The following is a 22,661-nucleotide window of genomic DNA, read 5'->3' as shown; positions in this document are numbered from 1 at the left end:
ATAGTTGGACAACATTTTCTTCAATTAACTTCAACAGGGGATGAAACTTTATTTGAATGTCAATATTGAAAAAAAAACGCTGGTTTATGTTCATTTTATGTGAGAATTATAGCACAGGTCAGAACTTCTTTTTGCAGACATTCATCAATTCATTTTTTTGTCATCTTTTGCAATGGCTGAATGAAATATTACCTTGAGAAATGTGCATTCAAGTAATGTAGTAACATTGTCATTAGAATGACTGAGAAAATACTTCTTGCTAAGTATTTTAATAGTCAAAAGACCAGAGTTTTCGAGAACACACTGTTAGAACATGTTATTTAACATTTACATACACCATATTACAGCACATCCGGAAAATATTTTGTAAATTTGAAATAGATACTATTTTGTGTGTTGGCAACAAGAAGTCACAATGGGTCAGGGTCGTTGAGGTTATGCTGAACTTTCACTCGAATGTGAATTATGGATTTTGCCGTAGGATATTTGGGCTGAACTGACACATTCACCATATCGTAATTGACGCATTAAAATGAAGAGTTTTTTTGTACAAAAACAAAAGTGGCCATTTTAATCCGATTTCTCACACAAGTATTGAAACTGGGTTTCACTTTTCTTTCGGTGGCGAAAAACTTTTATGTTACGAGAAGCCATTGAAAAGCCGAATGGGAAAAAAGAGCTTATCTGATTATATTCGTATTAAAGGAGTGACGGAGGGAGAACAAAAGAAGTCCAAAACCATCAGAGTCGAAGTTCACACACTCGATATGGGTGAAAAATGTTCGTCCAACTCGCGGTGAATAAATATGCACCGCACGAAAATTGATTTCAAATGTGTGCGCTCGATCGCGACACAAGAACAATGATATCGATGTATCGAACTATTTATATTCATGACGTTGCCATTGATTTCTTTTTTGTTGCGTAAATCCGGTGCGTTTCTGGGTCGACCAAATGGCTATCATTTATCTCTTCATTTGGAGGTACAACACACACGAAAAAATGCTGTCACACATTCACAATTGATACCGGTCGTTCCGCCCTCTTTTGCACCGTTTGTATCAGCAATCACAGCTAAATTAAACCAATTTTTATTTTTCAACTGTATCGTTTGAATCAGCGAATTTTTTTTAGTATTCCCATTTAAAGCCACACACACACAGTGGCAATATCGAATTGGTATGCTGATTTGGTTTTCGGAATCGAGCAATGGCAAAAAGCGACGATAAGTAGCAATATTATATACATATAAATGGGAATGTTAAAATAAACGCGGGCTATATTTCAATGTCAATTTATGTAATACCCTTTCTAAATCACACGCAATACATTGAACAACAACAAAAAAAGGAGAGACGATACCAAAGCTTATGCTCGTAGCAATTTTATCGTCCCACTGTGGACTAACAACAGAGGCTGTGCGTTTGTATATGTTTACGATAAAAATAACAGCAAAATGTGGGACATGTTAAGTCTGTTCTATTGAACACCAGATCGACAGCAAATTCAGCATTTAACCAGAAAATCCTGTGAAATACTACATAGATACGGGAGAGAGAGGGATAGAGAGAGAGAGAGAGAGAGAGAAAGGCGTACAAAGTAACAATACAACACACTTTTCTCATTGTTCATGGCCGGACACATTATTTTATGTTGTCGCTCTCATCTGATCCGTATGCTACAGAGTGAATCTGTGCATTGTGTAAAATATGAAAATCGACTCAGATTGATTTTGGAGCACCATAGAAAATGCTAGGGAAAACTTGAGTTCATGTCAAAAATATCAAAGTGTGCAGTTTTTTTCTGTAACTGTGAGTCTCTTGTGTTACAATTGAAAACGTAAACCCGAAGCATATAATCAGAAATATGATATGTGACAGAGCGAAAATGAATGATAATAAAAGCAATAAAAACAATTTTGCTGTTGTTTCACATTTCAATTTCACTGTTGGCGTTCTCCCTTCTATGTAGGCAGCATTCAACAGTGCCACAATTGGTTTAAATATGCTTTGTGTTTATATTAAGCCAAGCATATCACATGTGATGCGAAATCAAACCAACAAATTCTCCGACGGATTTGTATTTTGATACTTAACACACGCACCGGCACACAGACGCAGGCACCAATTGGCATGGGGTGAACACGAAAACAAGAATTTCCATACCTAGAGAAGTTTTGCATAACTTGCTCTCTCTTTAACCGCCATACGCATATTTTTTGTTGAAACTTGAAATACCAATTTGATGGCTTTGCCACGAATCGCATATACGCTCGAATAAATCTGTATGGTAAAAAGCCCATTGTCTTCACACAGTGACAATCACGATCATTTCTCTGTCTTGCTGAGCTTTAGATTTATCGTTGCCCTTTCATATAGTATTTCATTCGAATCAAAATAAAGATGTATTCGTTTCGAGAATGTTTGTTTTTGGTGTGAATGAATCGACGATGCGAAGAGGCAAGATGCGTCAGTTCATCTTAACGTTGATGTCTTTGCCAAAAAAAAGGTATGCAAGAGTGTAACCTGTAATGACAGATATAACGCCAAAGATGAACAGTGATTTGGGGCAATGAGAAAGGTAAAACGGTGTGCTATTTCCACAGCAACAATAATAATGGTGGCAACGATGACGAGAAACAGAATAATTGTGGTGTCTCGCTGGCATATCGAAAGTGGCAGAAACGGCAAAAAGCTCAAGATGAAAACAATCAAAGCAGACATTTCTTCTGATTTTAAATGCCATATAATGTGGCCACTTTGAACATCACATATACGTATACTATACACAAACTCATTGCAGCACATTCCTTTACAAAATTCAAATCACTTCACTTCCAATGAGTTTTATCTTTGTCATTTGACACGATGCGGATGTTGCCGCTCCCGTATTCTTTGAATACACACGTAGACATCTTACTTTCCTACAAATAAAAGCGATACGCGCATATTTGCATTTCAAGTTGAATCGTATACAATGAAGTGATATGCCATTTTCTAGATTGGCCTCATACTTCTGACACGATGAGAATTTCATTAAATACCGAATGGTATTCGTACTGCAATCATTCGCATTAATAAAATTTTGAACTTTGCGCGACACGCACTCTCATTCTCCCCCTTGCTTTTGCTTGGAAGCGAAGTGCTTCCTCCTTGACGTGAGACACCATGCAGAGACAGTTGATATTCTATGTTCGATGCCACTTCACTGTTCTTCCTATCGTCGTCGATCAATTTCACACTCAACATCCATTTGCTCCGTTATCCACTACACCATACACTACCTCAAACATATTCAAGGTGTCAATTGCAAACATGTACCGAATAATATAAATAAATCGTTGAAATCTATGCCTAATGCAATAGAACATTCTATGTTCGCCTCCTTTCCCACTCCGCATAATCGTTTCGGGTCGTCGTCTTTCGAGAAAAGGCATAAAATGAATTTTAAGTGCGCTTTGAAAGGTTAAACATCCGATTGTATTTGAATGCATTCAAGTGAGGTATTTTCACATATATTTTACATACACACACACATACAATAACATGCATTTGCATATATGAATCACTCCCGACCAAAATCCAAACATAAAATCAATGCCGTTATTTTCTTCTTTCTCTCTATCTCATGCACAGATGATGATATTTTGCGTTTGTATTTCATTGTCGTTTGAAACGATTAGATCTTCTTCGCATTTCCCCCTATTCTCATTCTGTCTCATTCGATGGCATTTAAGCTTGATGAATGCGCTATGATGTCGCAGTATTGCACAAATTCAACCATATTATCGTGGCAAAAGAAGAATAAGCAAATGTCAAGATTTCCCGAAAGGATGTGCTCATCTTGGTTTTTTTTTTTTGCTTTCAGTGGTAGCTAGAGCGTGAGTAGGAAAAGCATCGTTTTAACTACAGATGTGTCTGAAGCCAGAAAAAAAACACGAATGTTCACAATTTTATTTGAAAAATAGAGTTCAAAAGGAGAAATTCGTGTGGAAGTCTATCATTTGGTAGTTTGAAATTCTGATTGCTTGTTCTTTCTTCGTTGTCAGCCGGAGTAGCTCATTTGTACACCATGAAGCAATCATTCAATCAGTTCACAAACTGTTTTCTCGATACGGGTTTTCTACTTGTCAGAAGCTGCATTCACGATCAGAACAATCAAAATCACTTACAATAAAAGACCATTCATTTTTTTCCGCTCTTTTGTACAACCCGATAACGAGCATCAAGTTCTTTTATGCGAATGGATATATATTACATCGGCACACAGTTATGGGGAATCAATGTTGCATTACACTGTGTGTGTGTATGTAGTGTAAACATGAGGGGGGGAAGGGGCTTTTTTCGTTTATAATTTGTGTTTTTGAAGCAATACGCATTTGCATATCAATTGCATTCAGCACTGCACAAAATGATTTATAGCTTTTACATAAAGCATACCCAATTCCATCGTAATACAGAGACCAATGAATGCTCGCAATGGCAGAGTAACCACATTGTGTTTCTATTGTTTCACATGCATGGTTCAATACACAACAAAAGCAGCAGCGCCAATTTGAGCAGCAAAAAAGCTGTTTTATTTCGATAAAGAGCACAAATATTTTCGTTGTAAAAATTGCAATTTTTATGCATCAACCAACATCGAGTCGGTGCACAAACATTTAATATTTACATTGGTATTGGATATCTCACTTGTTTGATGCAATCAATTGATGTGTAAAACCGCAAAAAAGTAAATACACACAAAGGCATGTTTGTATGTAGACGATGATTATGATTGCATGCATGTGGTCCACACCAAAATTGTGCACGAAGAAATGCATCTCAACGAACGTTCGAAAGTGTTTAAATGCATTTAAGTGGTAGTTGCCGAAAATGGTCTCTCTGCCGATGGATGATTTTGTATTGAAGATATATCACCGTAGCTAAATGCATTCGAAGCGAATCAAGTGTACAATAGTACATACGTTCTATAATTCTCTGAGCTTATCGAATTAAATTCGTAATAGGCTCATTAAATGCGTTCCAAACATGCGGATCGTGTAAGTGTACTTTAATAACTCCATTATTGCTTGTCATGAATTTTCGGCTAATAATTTACTCAATGAGCGCAATAGACAGCACAGATAAAGTGAATACGAGACGCAGAGAGAAGATGAGCATGAGTGATTTGAACGGGAATTACACATCGTACAGTAAAATGCATAAAATGAATTCTTACATCGTTGCAATTGCTCTCTCCCAAATATATGCCGATGTCGAGTGTACCGTATTACCGATGAAATGATTTTCTCTGCCGTATATTCAACTAGATGGTTCCGGTTATAGTCTGGTGCCCACGCATACACAAGTACCGAAAAGTAAGTGCATTTGGGAGCGAGAAATTGCATATTTGCAGACAAACCATCATAATCGATTCATGGCGCATTTACATTCGAAATTTGAATTTTGAATCATAATTGCCACTACATGTTTTTATGACAATTTGAATAAATATTAATTTCGACTCTCGTTTCAATGATGACGATGGCGCTGTTTCTACGTTGCGGTTGCATTCATATATGCATATTCGCATTGAGTTCGAATTTTAAAAGAAGTTTATTTGGTGATGCGCACCAAATATGAAAGAGAAACGAAAGCATACACTCATTCGTTTGCACATTCAATGTGCTCATTCAACCAAATTACTGCATTGCATCAATTCATTTTCATTTTGTCAATGAATTTCAATTATTACCATTATTGTTGGTATTATGCAGGCGGTTTTTTCTTGGGCATATTATGTTCACATTGTATATTGTTCAGAAATAACGAGCTAACGCCGTGGTTACTGTTTTCAAAACCGTTGTTTTTTCACGTTGCAAAAGCAAACCAATTGAAACATAAAACGAAAGAACTCATCATTTTTCTTGATGATTCTTATTTATGTTTTCATGGGTAACCACGTATAAAACGGATTTTTCACAAACACAGACAAAGAAAATTGAACCCAATCACAACATCAATACTCAAACGCTTTATGCAATCGACATAGATTCGATAGAAGAAGAAAAAAGAGGAGAATAAATCGAAAAAAGTTACAATGACCATAGAATGTCAATCTACAAAGCATAAGCACCAACACAAGTAATCCTTGTTCGATGAACGATACTTGTTCTTTTTTCTGCTACTTTCTCTTGTCCTCTCCTTCTCGCCCATTCCATCACCTTTTTTTTCTCTCGGTTTTATTTCAAAGTCTGGCTTTTATTTTTATCGACTGAAAAATAAAAACATAATCCATGGTTCGAGGTTAGAAAGAAAAATAAATGCAAAAATTACATAGCACATGAATATATAGATGGTAGAAAGAGCTGTTGTGAGAACTAACAGGCCTTGTGGCATCGTCATTTGCTTTTGATTGTCATTCGTCTCTCATCTCACATTCGAAATGGGTGCTAGCAGAAAATGGAAAGTATTGAGTGCAAAGAGACTGACAGCAAGCAACGAAGGAAGATGGAGAGAAACCAAACGAGTTGAAGGTATTGTAAAAGAGAGAGAGAGAGAGGATATTCAACGAGAATAGAAAATGAAAAGAGAAAAAAGAGAAACACATAGAAAATGCGAAACAAATAAAGCTATAAAATTGTGGAAAAGCATGGCAAATAGAGAGAGCACAAGCAAGCACATATACCGAGCGTAAAGAGAATGGCAAACTTTTGTGTGACATTCAAGCTGTAGAGTGGAAAATGTTTAATTAGTGTGGACAAAAGCAGCGCAAATTGAGATCGCTTGACTTTATCTCTTGATAATAAATTCCATTTTTTCTCGCTCCCACACTCGTTTGCTTGTTACAACCTCCATTTTTCCCGTTTCGTCTGGTAAACCTTTGCGCCTATATATCTCATCTTTTCACATTGGTGTTTCTCCCATTTAACCAATCACTTGCTTTTTTTGTGTGTGTTCAGATATTTTTTTTTTTCGTGAGTCTTTCTTTCACGCGCATATCAGACGGTGTTTGTGTATATGTATGCCATGGGAGATTTTGCTTTTAACGGTACAAGCGAACTGACCTCAAACGTTCGTTTGTCATATATAAAATTCTATTATAAGTAAAATTGCTTTATGCATGCATCCAAACAGCCACCAAATGCACAGATTATGCAATCACTGCCACTATTCATTGAATAGGGAATTCGTGTGGTCAACGAGATGTTGCACAATGAGAATATCTGTGTATGTGATGCTGTTGTGTAACGGATAATGTGTAGGGATTATCCATGGGGTGAAACGAAACGGAACGACCGAACGAAGAGAAAAAAGAGAAATGTATGTGTACAGTTTTATATGGGAAAATTTTATGCCATCAGCATTTCTTTTGTTTCATTATGATTATGCAGTAATGTTTTCTCAGATCGATTGCTATAGAGCTTGGGATTTGCTTTAGGTTTGTGCATTATACGATCAAAATGAATGCAAGAGAAATTGCGAAACACCACCAACCGTCACACAGAACGGATAATGTATTTCGATTTCCACATTACCACATTCAGCTTAACATAGGTTACAACTATTCATATTAAATAATATTTTTCTTGTACGTATTATTATTTTTAGATTTCTGATTTTTTGTTGTTGCCGAGAACCAAACCAGTGAATACAATTTTTCCCTCATTAAATGAATATGTCATTGCATATTCTGTTGCACATGTAAAATATTCAAATTCACTTTTGAATATGCAAAGTCATGTGTGTGTGTCACATTCAGACACAGAACGGTGATTTTTGTAGATGACAAAAAATCCCTAATATGCTTGTTGAATGCAATTCAAATCGTATCGTTTCGTTTTACATTGAAGCGATCAGAAAAAGCTGTTGTTATCTTATTTCTTTTTTGTGTGTGAGCGTATGCAAAAAAGTTATTGTATAAGGTTTGTAAGAGCACATTTAAACGTCTGCAAAGCTTGGAGCTCTGAAGGCGATCCGTGTCTTTTTTTTCCTTTCTTCCTGTGTCCTTTTCTTGTACAATCACATAGATAAATTGCACATTGAAATTCGCAATGCAGTTCCTTTTTTGCTGAAGCGATGAATACGTTATGAAAAATAGAGACGAAATATTTTTTGAAAAAATGAAATGAAATGCTGTAACCTTTCCTTCTCATTTGTCTGTTTACCGTCACATTGAATGATTTATAATCGCAGTGACTTTGAAAACTCTTCCATTCATTTAAATGGGTTTTTGGGAACAAATATTTTGTAGAAGAACATCATAAACAGTGACAATGAGACAATACATGCATACATAAAAATCGAAATCTATAAAAAGTATAAATTTTTTAGAAAAACTGATCTTTTCTATTTCTCATCATGATAGGAGGAACGCTTTCGGGAGCTGAGTTCCTTAGTTATGATCAAAATATTAAAAGTAAAAAAAAAATATATTCAACATTTGTCTCGAATATGTTCCATTTCGATCGCCTAGTGACTTTTCTTTATTTAAAAACTAAAATAGTCCAAATCCGTTAGAAAACGGGCCCCGATCATAAAAATATCGGACGCTGTTGAAAAATTCAAAGAGTTGTTTTAAATGTCACCAAAAAATCGTATACAATTATAATCGTGCGTCTAGAAAATGGCTCCTTGATATGATTGTTGAATGCATTTCAAATCGTTTCGTTTTCCATCGAAGCGATCAGAAAAAGCTGTTGTTATTTATTTCGTGTGTGACCATGAGCACAATGTTATTGTATAAGGTCTGTAACATACATATTAAATGTCTACAAAGCTTCGAGCTCTCTGAAGGCGATCCATGTCATTTTTTTCTTTCATCTTTCTCTCCTTTTCTTGCACAATCACATTCATAAATTGCACATAGAAATTCGCAATGCAGTTCCTTTTTTGTTGAAGCAACGAATACGTTATGCAACACACATATAAAAGTACAAACGAAAAATTTCAAAATAAATGAAATGGTTGTAACCATTTCTTCTCATTTCATATCTGTTTACCGTCATCGTTGTCGTATGGCAACGGAATCTGGCAACGAATCGCATACAATTTATTATACTTTTATTCAACTGCATTCCAAATGGAACCAACAATTTATTTAAAAGCAAGCAAAATGGGAAAAAAGCACGAAACACACATTTTTATTTTTGAAACTGCATTTCAAACGTTAAGCTTAAATATGGTACAAAAACAAAACTGTGAAAGGAATCAATCAAGATTAAGATGCACATTCAGAAATTTGCTACCGTTTTGTCATACAAACATATTGTACGCACAAAGTATCCAATTCCATAATAATAACCAAACAAATTGAATTTTGATATATGTATAAACTATTTCGTATTTTGTAATACATTCGGTACAAAGGAAGAGAAGAAAATAGACTAGAGAGAGAAGAGGTAGAGACACACAGGGACGAATTTTATGGCATTAAAATGGGACAACATTGTATTATGGTGGATTTTAAAGAATAACCCATTTGACATTAAAATTATGTGGTTCTGTGCACACATACACGCAAACGCACACACAAAATGTTGAATATTGAATGAGACAATGTAGACATGAGCGTAAAATCAAGAAAATTTTAAACAATGAATCATGTGGTAAATATTGAATGGAAAAACAATGAGTTTTATAACATACACACAAAATAAGGACCAACTTTGAGACACATTGTAATAGACGTGGTGTTCATTGTAATTTAGCACCAAGGAATCAAGCGCAAAAATAGTTATACGTACGTAATATAAGTATTTTAATTTTTTTTTTCACCGGAACACATTGCATTTGTTATTTTTGTGTGCGCAAGCGATAAAAAGTTGAGATCACCATTAAAAATAAATATTTTCAAACCACTTGGTTAACATCATTTATTTCCTAATTAAAATACATTTTAATTTTTCGCTACTGAGCATTGAGCATACATTTTTGAGTATGAAATTGTTCTGAAAACTTTGTCTCAATTTCGAGAGCGAGATAGATAGAGCGAATGATAGTGATGTTCAAGTTTATTCTCCTGTTGCCAATAATAATACATGAATATTGTTGTAAACGACCTCAACGTTGCCCGAGAGTTTTCCCTCTTTCTCTTGCACTATTTTTTCCATTATTCTCGCTTGCTATTCGTATCTCTATATCCTTTTCTTCTATTACCCTTTATCATGCGCTCTCTTTTTCGTTCGTCGAGAGAAAAATCGAATTGCATTAGGAAAGTTGTGCGAAATAGTAATTAATCCTGATTCACATGAGATTTATGGACGTGATTTTTCCACTGCTTCAACTTTTCACTTCATTCCCCCATTCAATGTTCACTTTTCCACCATATCAACTCTCTTTCTCTCGCTCCTCTCCCGTATCAACTCTGGCAAACTCTGAGAATTCAGTTCGGTTCTACTGTGGTTTTAAAGTCATAGTTCGTGGAATGCAATTCCGTTTGCCATAGTGAGAAATACGTAAACAATGGAGGTATAAATCAGTGCATCAAGTGAACGGCTAAATGTCAAAGTAAACTGAATTTTGTTCGTTTTTCATTCCACATCGTACACAGATTGCAATGGTTTTTTAAACGTTTTCTCTTTATTTTACATGAATCGAGAACTCCGGCACACATAATTCCGGTCGTCACCTTATTCTTGCTGAGTGTTCCCATTTCTCTTCATCTCATTCTCATATTCATTCTCCATTTCTCATCACTGCCATGGTGATAAAAACTTTTCACGCCATCATCATCATCAATCGAACATTAAAATCTGCACATCTATCGACATTTTGTGCACATTGTATAGAGAAGGTACATAAGATTTAGAATGAGACCATCAGCAAAGCAGCACAGCAGCAAGCACTTTGGTCTTACCTATTATGGTGCAATTATAGTTCGTTTGTCATCATAAATTTAGCTCAGTATGGAAGAACTGTTACCACCGTTGCTCAGACCCATTTGGATTTTGAGATTCAACTACCGCACAGCACCGCACAAAGTGTGGAATGTGATTCAATGTAAATCAATTTAGAATACTTTTTGATTCAAAAGTATTTCGAGATTTCGAGACAGTCTCATATTATTGAAATTGGTTATCTACTGCGTAACACACATTGTGTGGACGTTGGATACTTTAGTGAAACTCAAAGTGTTATACTCGAGTTTGAAGACTTCAAAACCAATAATTCTTCAAACGATCGATTTATATGTTGCAATTGCCATTTGAGCAGGACACTCGGAACTCTTTGATTTATTGATAAAATTCAGTAGGGCTAATAATAAACATGAAACGCATGCAGAGAGATAGTGGTTGGATGCACAATTGCACAGTGCACACGCTGCTCTTCATCAATTAAAAGACATGTTTGTCGAAATTATGGCTCTGGTTACGCGTAATTAGTTGCATAACATGTGTTACGGTATAATGTTACGGAGATTGCATACGATCTATTTAACCAATTCAAAATGATTTACAGCTTTTTAACAGCAATCGCATCGATTTGACGTCATTCCATCAAAAACAATTACTTTTGGGGATATGTTACGCCATGAGCGTTCGATATCAAATTTCCGACTCTTTCTCTCTTTGCCACTGTCGCTCTCTGTTTGTGAGGAATTCCGCCATTTATTAAATTAGTATCTAAATACACATGATTTATCGAGTTCGTATCAGTTTTCAATTAATGAATTGCTTTTGGAAATTCACTACGAACTGATATGAGATTATGCGCTTTTATAAACAAAAACAGAGCAACAACAAACGATCATTTCGAATATTAATCGAGCAATTCGTTCCGTATCAATGAATAAATTCAATAGATATAAACTTTCCAAGAGATTGGATATTTCGATAATAATGTATATCGGGATGCGTGTAAGTCTTATTACGCTCGTGCGTGTGCGTGTGTGTGTGTATGCTTGTCTGTGTGAATTGATTGAGTTATGAAAATGACTTATACATCATATTGAAATTCGCTTATACATTTTCAATTTTGTGAAAGATATGAAATAATGTTTAATTTCATTTATTGGTGTGCAAAAGCACACCAATCGAGTTTCGTATGATGATGATGATCGATGCAAATACACAGCAGAGAATTCTCGCTTCGTATGCATAATGACAAGCACAATAAATATATTTCATCCGGTACTACGGTGCTGCGATTATTGTGTATATATTCCCATGTGTAACGTTGCACATTTTAATAGAAAAACAAGAATCAAGATTGAAGCAATTCGGTATACGCGTGTGTGTGTTTGTGTGAGTATCAAATGGAATCACTTTTAGTGAGATAGTGTGCGTAGATGTTTGTGTGTAAAGGGGTTACATTTTCTATTCAGATAATGCCACACATGGTGATGATAAAGGCATACGCATTCATGCATTATTGATGTAACTCCAACTTCGATTGAAACTGAAATGCTACATGAATTCGATCGGAATTTAATGTGAGAGACAACATCGAGATAATGCCAATGACACGATAGAGAACAAGTGTTTTCATTAAATCGAGCAGCTTTTCTTCTCTTCGATGATCTCCTCGAATGGGACATGCCAATCCACATTTTATGTTAATTCAGTTGGATGGCAAATATGACATAAAATTGAATGGGCCAAATTGATTTACCAATAAGTTTGATGATGAGCGTGCGCACTCGCTATGCTGTGTGCACACACCATTGAATATGCATTTCGAGGCTGCACTTTTAATAGAATTACACTTCGATCAATTTGGTAGTCAATGCATTGAGGTGGCTCTCGTTCATCTTATATTCTTGATGGCATTTACTACCATTAGACAAATGATTGTTCACAACTTCATTTTTAAATTCCGTTCTCCTTCTTCTTCTTTGTACCTTAAACGACAAAACATAATTTTCATTCGTAAAAGTTTTTAAAGTAGTTGAAGAATGTGTTCCGTATGAAAGTTTTGCCACCAATAGAAATGTTTTGTGAATCGTACACAAATCTTCGTCATTTCGCCCGTTGTTATCTTGATGAGACAACACCAATGATATACATACCAAAATACTGAGATTTATACTACGTATAGAGATGCGGTCGTAAAACTAAAATGTGTGTGTGTGAGCACGAATTGCTGCCAATTTATGTACTTGCGATTTGTGTACGCTTACTCCCGTTACGCGCTTTATCAGTTCTAACAGCTAAAGTGCCTGAAATTTATGTGCAGTACACAATCACACAATACGAAATACACTCACATGTTACGCAGAATTCCGTTCCCGCTTCATTGCCAGCAATATAAAGTTATATTCGTTGCTTTTTCCACACTTTTCGCATTTCGATCTTCTATAACATCATGCTCATCGGCGCTACCAACACATTCACATAAAATCCAACGACTGGGATTGTTGTATGAATTGGTTTATTGTTGACAACAAACGATTGTAGCCGGTTCGCTCGTTCAATCGCTCTCATTTTCTCTCTCTCTCTCTCTCTCTCTCTCTCCCTCAATATTCCTTTCGGTCTGAGTATATAACCAAGTGTAAATTACATACTGGTTTTATCTTTTATCACGAAACCATTCAACTGGATTCTTATGTCGAAGAAAATCCAAAGCTGGGTACTCGGTAGCTGATATAGATCTCGAGTTGAAAAATCTTTTGGAAAAATAAACAAAAAAATCCCATGATATACATTGTGCATTTACCAAGTTGCACCCATATATTGGTGCCGCTGTCTGTCGTTCTCTTTCCAACCCCTCTGTAAACCACTGTTTGGTGAAAAGTTTGTTGTCTTCACAATCGTCGTCAAGCGCCGTCGGGTTAAAAAGCAGAAATTCCAAACTATCGTCACATGATGATGGCATCACATTCCAAATGCATCCAACACATATACTAACCGAAAGTTCAATATTGATGAAAATCGACATGTTCTCTGTTTCATATCGTTATTGCACAATTCTTGAAACCACAGTTCAAAATCACTCATTTTGATTTTATATTAAATTCAATAATCGTAACATATTGCAACTAAAAGTGTGTAATTAATTAAATTGTCCAATGTCCATAATGGTCATGCAATTGACAAATTTTCCAAAGGAAATCCAATTAAGATGATAATTTTCAATGAACATTTATTTGAAACTTATTCGTGGTATATTGATGATTGGTATTGAGACAATTTTCATTCTTTCACAAATTATCGACAACGTCATATCTCCTGAGGATGGCAAGCGGTTTGAACATATTATATTTTTTAAAAATAAAATCTTACTTCAGTCTTATAATGGCAAGGGAAAAGTGGTGTGAAACTGATTTGAGATGGAATAATAAATGTGTTCTTATGTGTTTGTTAAACCTTTGGGAAAATGGAAAATGCTTGTCATTAAATTTTGGATTCCGGCTCAATCGACAATATTCTGGGCTCAGCTTCATTCAGTACTTGTACAATAATTGTGTTAAGATAGATTATATTTATTAAGCTGCAACAGTCATTGTTCTTGAAACTTTAAGACAAAAAACCTAGTCACATAACAACGTTTATCCATTTGTTCAACGAGATGGATAGACGACGAAAATATCATTTTAATTTATAAAACGAGTTTAAGCATCTCGGGAATCTTCCTTTGTGTAGAAGCTAATTTCTATGCAAAATATACATATATATTTCAGCACAAATTGCAGACAGATTATTTTGGAATGTTGTCCGTGCATGTTGGTCGACGCTCCCACACACATATTCATGGTCTTCGATAACGATTTTCGCATTTGGCAAATTGACAAATGCCATCAAATTAAAATGTTGTTGTATTAAAAATAAATCTCATCGCTCAACAACAGCCAGACATTTCTGCGTCGGCGAAACATTTTCACAGTGACACCGAAAAGGCCCAGAAAACCAACCAATGGAAAATACCTTTTTCATGCGAGGCACTTTGTTTCACTGCACGTATATTGTAAAATGGGTCGACTGGCAAAAATCTTTAATCTAAAACTGATTTCCATTAGTTTTCGACTATTAGGAAAGTGACGTTCGTCGATCTTCAGGGTACACGGCACACAAGAAGGCCACTGACGAAAGATGTTTAGCATTTTAGAAAAACCATCGACAGAAATTCCGTTTGCAAAACCGTCAACCGAATTGTGCTGCGACCGAAAGTTGATTATGGTACATAGCAAAAACACAGAGTGTTGTCACTTGTGTATGTCAATCACTTTCTCATAGACCTTCTCTTGAAACAACAAAAAAAACGATAAACTTATTGACATACATTCTCTTCAGCTCGACTGGCACGTGATTTTAATAAATGTACCATATCCGAAAAATTCATATATATGATGTGTGTCTACCAACTGATGCAAAGGATTTATCTTTCTCTCATCACGGCATAAAATTCATGCAACCATTTGTCGGTGCGGATAGGGAAAAAAGGGACGACAAACGACGATGAAGCAGCGAAAAGTTTCGAGTAATTAATTATTATTAAGTAGATGGGATTACGTTGAAGAGACTCGAAAACAAATTAATATGGTTATGTGTGTACGATGCGAGTGAGTGAATTTATATGGAAGTGTGTATGTGTACCGTATATGCCGTTATGCTATTATTGCCACATTTTATGTGTTGTGCTTTGTTTTCGCACACATTACGAACGAGTGGAGATATGATATAGGTAGTGGAATTTTTGCTAGGATAATTTCAGAATGTTTATCGCATACGAAATTTTGAAATTCGGGTGATACATAAGCACGGTAAATATTCACAGTGTGCATATTATTAGGCTTCCGAATAATTTGCCAACTTCCCTTTAAAATTATTATTTTTTTTCTCGCAAAGTATAGTGGATGTGATGAAGGGACGTAGAAGTGGAAAATATAACAGCATTCAACATTTTTAACAAGACTTTGTCTTCATTTCGTTGATGAGTTCATCTAGAGCGCACCGAAATAGATAAATTTGCAAAAAGCAACGAGCAACCGAATAAAAAAGTTTATCGCTCTCTGCATATTTCAACACTGACAGAGTAAAAGAAACGGCAAATGAAATACCACCAGTTTTGATGAACTCTCTCTCATCATCTTTGCTCCTTCATTTCTCTTGCTGCCTGCATTTCTCCCATTTCTTGATATCTGGCCACCATTCATTTAATTCAAAGTAAATAATTTTTGCATATCTTCGAAATAAAATGTGAAAATTATTAAAAGTTAAGAATATTTCACCAAAAGTTGATGAACTTCAAACGAAAATCCCTCGTTGGAGTGAACGCTCTCATGATCGTATTAATACTCAACTGTTTTCGTCATTTTTCATTCTTCTGCTTCGGATATTTTTACCGCGTGAGGATTGTCGTTTCATTCCGCATTTTCTTCATTCAACCACGATTTGCTGCTATAAACGTAAATCCTTGGGGCAAACGGCACACCAGGTATATGTACGTAAAAGTTTGTTTTGAAAATGTCTCTGACACGTTGACTGTTGTGTTAAGTAAACGGAAGAAAAATTCATTAAATCGACCAATTATTATGATATGAAGAAAATTTGAAAATTCTACCACAATTGGAAATGGTGCTGACAAAATAATACGAATGGAATTGAATTAAAATGATTGTTCATGCATAAAATAAGAAACATTAACATGAACTTGATGTAACTTGAAACATTAGCTTTGGTAAATTATAATACATTTTAAATGTTATGAATGATTTAAATATGATAATAATTCGAATGGCATTCGAATATCCATTTCGAATGATACATTAGTACTCTCATTATGACGTATGTGCTTTGCGTCACACGACGAATTTCGACCATTTGTAATGTGTTGAATATGAAATATTTGGTCAATATCAACCGAAAAATATGCTTGTGTTATATTTGTTAGTGCACGCGCTGTAAATATGTCAAATAACCGACCACGTAAGCTTCATTCGAGCGCAATGCACTACAAATGTATCATTTATGAGATTGCTTGAGTGCAGTAAATTGAGCAAATATATTGCAAACGAAAAATGAGCATTTATTACTTAGTTTTTGTTCAACCACGTACACATATATACACGCACTCGTTCCCACCGTCGTCCCCATCCCATGTCTAATGAATTAACAAAATAGAGTACAAACGAGTGTTTTGTTGTTGTTTTTCTTATTCAAAGACGATGTTGCATCATCCATTTTGTATGTTTGTTTTTATCTCTTTATTATTTGTTCATGTTCTTTTTTCTCTCTCTCATCTCTTTGCAGACAATTTCATCCATTGTCGTCCATTTGGATTACAAGCTCAACAGAACGCATTGTCTTGAAAGTAGCCGACATCTGTTTTACCATACACAACAACGGTGCACAGAATCATAATAACAATAACAACGTCAACCACCACCGTCGTCGCTCAATTTTACTTTGGGAGTTCTGCAGAAGGAGAGACATAGAGTAAAAAAAAATACCGTAAACACCATTCGTTATCCATCAGGTTTCTTTGCATGTAAAAACTTTGAGACAATAACACTTATAACCACTTGCTATCGTACGCTAACAACACAAACTGAGTGCAGCAAACAACAACAGCAACAATACGGCGAATGTTCAGGCAGCCGCACGGAAAATGATAAACGGATGAATGAATCAAATAGACTCAAAGGAAACGCAAAAGAAGGAAAAAAAAAAACAAAAATACAGAAACGACAAAAGACAAAGAAATCCGGTCGTGATTAGTGAAGTCGACCTTACATCATTTTGTTCTTCTTGTGTCGATTTGTGAGTGTGCAAAAGTGTGTGTGTATATGCTTCTTTTTTTCGTTTCATTTTGCAAAATCTATTTTGTTTGGAAATAAATGCATTTTCATCTGTCGTCTTTGTCGTGCGCTCCTACTTATTGTGTCTTCGAACGGTTTTTTTGCTGCTCCAACCAGCCCGACAGCATTAGTGGCAAAGAAAATGTTTTTTAATGCACACCATACTCTCTTGTGAAAACTGAAAGCGAGAAAAAAAACACATCATTGTTTTTAATTGAAGAAAAGAGAACAGCAAATGAGACAAAGTGAGTAAAAGACAAAAGCAAAATCAAACAAACGCAATTCAAAATCAAGCCCGTAAACAAAACACTTGAAAATTGAGATAGAGAAATATAGTAAAAGCAAAAACCTTTTTCAACCCAACCACACACATAAAGATAAATAAACAATTCTCAAACGCGGAAAATTGCTAAAGCTTTAGTGTCAAACAAACGCAGCAAGCAAGTGGGAAAGACAGTGAAAGAGAGTGATTCGGTGACCGGGCTATTACAGTCTAACAAAAACAAAAAGGTCGAATCTCTCGAACGAAACAAGAAGAAACACAAGAGTGACAGTAACAAAAAAAAAAGACAAAAAATGGCGTTGCAACGATTTAAAGAAGTATTTTTAATTGCATTGATAGTGGGTTGTATAAACATTGCAGGTGTTAATGGCGCCGAATTAAATTCAACTAATTTTGCATCATCGACCACCACAAAAATTCCAACAACAAAGGATCGATCCGCGCAAATGGATACAAGGGGTTCAGTACCAGTAGCATTGGCCACAGAAGAGGAGGCATCGTTAGCGCCAAAACTTTCGTTAAGCGAAACAACTGAAACGAAGGGTAATCTAACCGAGGCAAGAATCACAAGCATCACATTTCGCAGTGAAGAAGCTGATGTTGATAATAATAAAGAAAACGATGAAACTATAAGTTTTGGCATTCGTTCATTTACTGTTGAAATAGCAACACCAGCCACGGAAAAACCCATACCGTTGAATGAAAAAGTCAGTGCTGCGAGTAAAATGAATGTTCAACAAGCGGCAGCATCGTCGTTACCAATTTTAACATTGGAAAGTGATCAGGATCGAAACGATAAAGTTTCAAATGAACGGGTAAAAGTTTTTGAGGCTTTGCCACCAGCAATAGACGCATTGGCGCCAACATCAACGACAAAAAACAAACACGAAAATGTTGCGTCAACAATTGCAACGCCAAACGATGCGAAAACGGTAAAAAAACCAACAAACATTCGTAAAAGTGTCGATACCAGCGATTTTAAACCGGCAAGCACAATGGCACCGCTTCAATTGGCAACAAAGAACGGTGAGCAATCATCCATAGATAATCAAAATGAACACGAGCAATTGTCAATTAGCTCGAATGGCATGCATGTCGAACAAAAATTGGAGAACGGTCTATATCGGATTAAAATTGCTGAAATCATCACTGATGAATTCAGCAATGGTCACACACATGACGGCAACGATGCAAAACAAAACCTTGAAGATGAAACCGTTTCGAATGCAAAGCAAAACAATAATAAGCATGACAATGACATGCATCGACCAGCATCACAACGTGCAAGTGGGCAAGTCAATATAGCCGATTTGTATCCATCAAAATTGGAAGATTTTAGCTCAATTATACGTGAATCAAATGAGAAAATGATTGAAGAAAAAAATCGATATGTTGGTTTGGAAAAAAGTAACAGCGACTATAATAATCGGCCAATCATTTCAGACGCTCGATTCAACATAATCGACGATGCAAACGAACGGAAAAATTCAATTCTGTTCGGAAATGAAGGTGATGCAACAGCAATGGTCGGCGGTGACAATCAAATACAACATGCCAAAATCAATGGAGCATTTAATTCAATTGAAAATAACATTCCAACAACAAAAATCGAAATTGAACTAATTGATGAGCCAAACGGTGGAGCATCAAAAGATGGCGATGTTACATCCATCGTTGACGATGACGATTACGTGAGCCCAGTTAAGCGTACAAATAACGGACCAAATAATGGTGATCGTGTCACCGATTTTACATCCGAATTACAATTGAAAGACGATATGGTCAGTAAAATTGAACGAAGCTTTCGCGATATAAGTATGACAAACATGGAAGAGCAACAAAATCAACAGCAGCAGATACAATTGCAGCAATTTCGACAACAGCAAGAACAAAATTTACAGGAACAAATGAATAGAGTTAACCAATTGACGATTTTAGGTGGCATGGGATTCATTGAGCGACGAGTGAAAAAATTCGATCCAACATTCCGAAAGCGTTTTACGGATACGAATCGAGAAAGTTTACCATCATCGGCTAACATAAAATCCATTGATGAAAACATCATTTCGCAATCGGATGAAGAACGGAAATTGGATGCGAACATTTCAAATGCCAAGTTTAACTCACACTATGCCAATGATGGAATTCAACGGAACGAAACAACGGTAAAACAAAATAAAACAGTTGCAAACAAGCAAACGAACAACAACACCAAATCAAACTCATCTAAAAGTCAAATGGATGATAAAAATAATAAAGTTGACGACCTCATTGAGTCAAGCCATGTCAGTTTGAATACGAATGGCATTGGTGCGGATACCGCTTCTTCGATTCACACGGCGCAAAAAGAGGTAGTTTTATCAACGCTAAAGCCAATCAATTCAACCGAACGGAAAATACTTTTCATTAATGTAAACAGTGGCAGCAATAATACGATCGATAAAAATGAATTGGAGCGCTTACAAAAAGACCGACAGCAAATTATCAAAGAGAGTCAACTAAATGCAAACGCAACGAATAAAATGAATGGCAGTAATGCCACAATGTCGACAACAAACATGCACTTGTACATAATTCACAATGATGCTATCGGTCAAAAACCATTCGAATCCATTAAAACTAATTACAGTAATGCCAACAAAGAGTCACCGACGATATCATCAACATTAAGCCAAACTGCATCATTAACCACTGCAGCAGAAGCGACGGCATCAGCATCAGTCGCACCACCGAATAGTTTGCTAGAAGCACATCCATCAGAATCTGTGGTCAAACTAAATCAGCCCACATCAAAAGAACCATCTGCTGCTCCGGCTTTGATTGATGCAATTAGTTCAACTGAAAGCGATAAACATTCGTCATCACTGAATACGATAAAGTCTATTACACAAAGCCGTAGCTCAACAACAACTACTACAACTACGACTACGACTACACCAACTACAACTGTTCAAACGCAATCGCATTCGATCAACCATTTGGCAAAACAGAAACCATACAGTCGACGTGGCTTTGATAGCTTCTACTTTGAAACCGAATGTGACATGCAAACACCTTTACCAACTGATTCAAATATTTGGCGTGGCAACGAAACACATGAACTCAACTTGCCCACAACGGTAAGTCAATTCTTTTATGCATTTTTACTCTGTACATTGATACGTTGGCATTCTAAAATGACACGCATGTTCATTTAAATTGAAATTTGGTGGAAATTTAAACATGAAAGAAGAACAGATTCCAATATATCGCGCCTAATGCAAACGATTGCACTTTTTGCAATTGCATTATGCGCGCCCCAAATATCAGTTTGGCACCGTCACAAATGAGGGCACAACGCTCCAAATGACTCTATCAATTTGGTTATTGTGGCAAATGTGCACCTTTTTCTCTCTGGACACTGGCCAAACAAAAACCGGCTTACGATTAATGCATTTTCATTATTGAGTTTAAGCAGCACATTATTGATTATGCAGCAATTTAATAGATGACGGTAATTTTGGCGCTGGTTCACCCACATAATGCCGAGTTGGTAAATTACATTTTACACAAATGTAAAAATCCACATCTCAATCACACACATACACAGTTATTAATTTGCATTTTACAGGTGTCGCTTTTTTTTGGTCGCTTTCACACCCCCAACACAATTTTTCGTTCACCGCATAGCTTAATGGTTCGTTATTCAATGTTCATTTATTAATGACAAATCCGGAAGCGATTTATTAATTTATGGACGAATAAAATGAGCGCAAAAATGCATACGTTCTACCTACACACATAGTGACACCATGACATTAATATGTGTATCAAATCTTATAATTGAGTAAGTTAATCGCATCACATAGGTCATGAGCATCGAGTAGATTTAAAAAAAAAATCCGTATATTTTTTCTCTCATATCAATTTATTTTCCTCTACAAGCCAAATCAAACCGAGCGAAAAAGCTCAAAACGCACAAATTTCACCATTCTCACGTCAATTTAATTCTGCTTACATATGCTAATAATCTACATACATATGCTGACTCTGATTTTGATCACACTACAAAAATGCATACACTACTATATTCATTGGCTTTAACGTTTGCAAATGAAATGCACATTAATTAAATGAATGCTCAACGAATCCGTTAATTAGTATACGCATCGGTCGGGTGTGGATCATTTTTAATCTCAACGAACTGTTGAAGCAACCACAAACAAATTGAATTTGTTATGAAAATGAGTAGAGCGAAAACGTAGAAATTTTCCAAATATTTTCATGTATTTTCTATCAATGAAACGTCTAAAAAATGTTCTCAAATATGAAAATTATTTTCGGTGGATCGACGATTTAAATCAGAACCTTTAAATGTTGCAGCATCGGTTCCAACGGGGAAAATCTGTTGAAATTTTCTCTGCCGTTTTGTTTTGGGGTGCAACAAAATCTGAACTTTTATTCTAAAAAACATTTGATCTCATTGGAAAATAATTGAAGAGACATTTCGCTAAAAGGGATATCATATTTAAAGACATCATTGCGGTATAAATGGATTTTTCAATAAAATGTTCCATGCGAAAGCAATTTAAATCTGAATAAACAGACAACTGCAATATCATTTAATGGTATATTGTTTGCATAGCGAAAATAATACCGAAATTCCCATTTGTTCGTAGAT

General features: G+C 35.7%; 1 protein-coding gene across 1 annotated transcript in view; it reads left to right on the top strand.

The window, feature by feature from the left end:
* The window catches only part of LOC116338270 (myb-like protein I), a 71,056-nt gene that overhangs the window by 5,529 nt on the left and 42,866 nt on the right, over nucleotides 1–22,661 (top strand). The window contains exon 2 of the mRNA XM_031763402.1: nucleotides 17,171–21,120. Coding sequence (XP_031619262.1) covers nucleotides 18,295–21,120 — 2,826 coding nt within the window. The 5' untranslated portion in view covers nucleotides 17,171–18,294. The remainder of the gene's footprint in view (nucleotides 1–17,170; nucleotides 21,121–22,661) is intronic.

Source organism: Contarinia nasturtii, unplaced genomic scaffold (genome assembly GCF_009176525.2).
Source record: "Contarinia nasturtii isolate CC-2019 unplaced genomic scaffold, AAFC_CNas_1.1 Cnas_scaffold_350, whole genome shotgun sequence".
Taxonomy (NCBI): domain Eukaryota; kingdom Metazoa; phylum Arthropoda; class Insecta; order Diptera; family Cecidomyiidae; genus Contarinia; species Contarinia nasturtii.
Note: the sequence above shows the minus strand (reverse complement) of the source record. Positions and strands in the feature narration are given on the sequence as shown.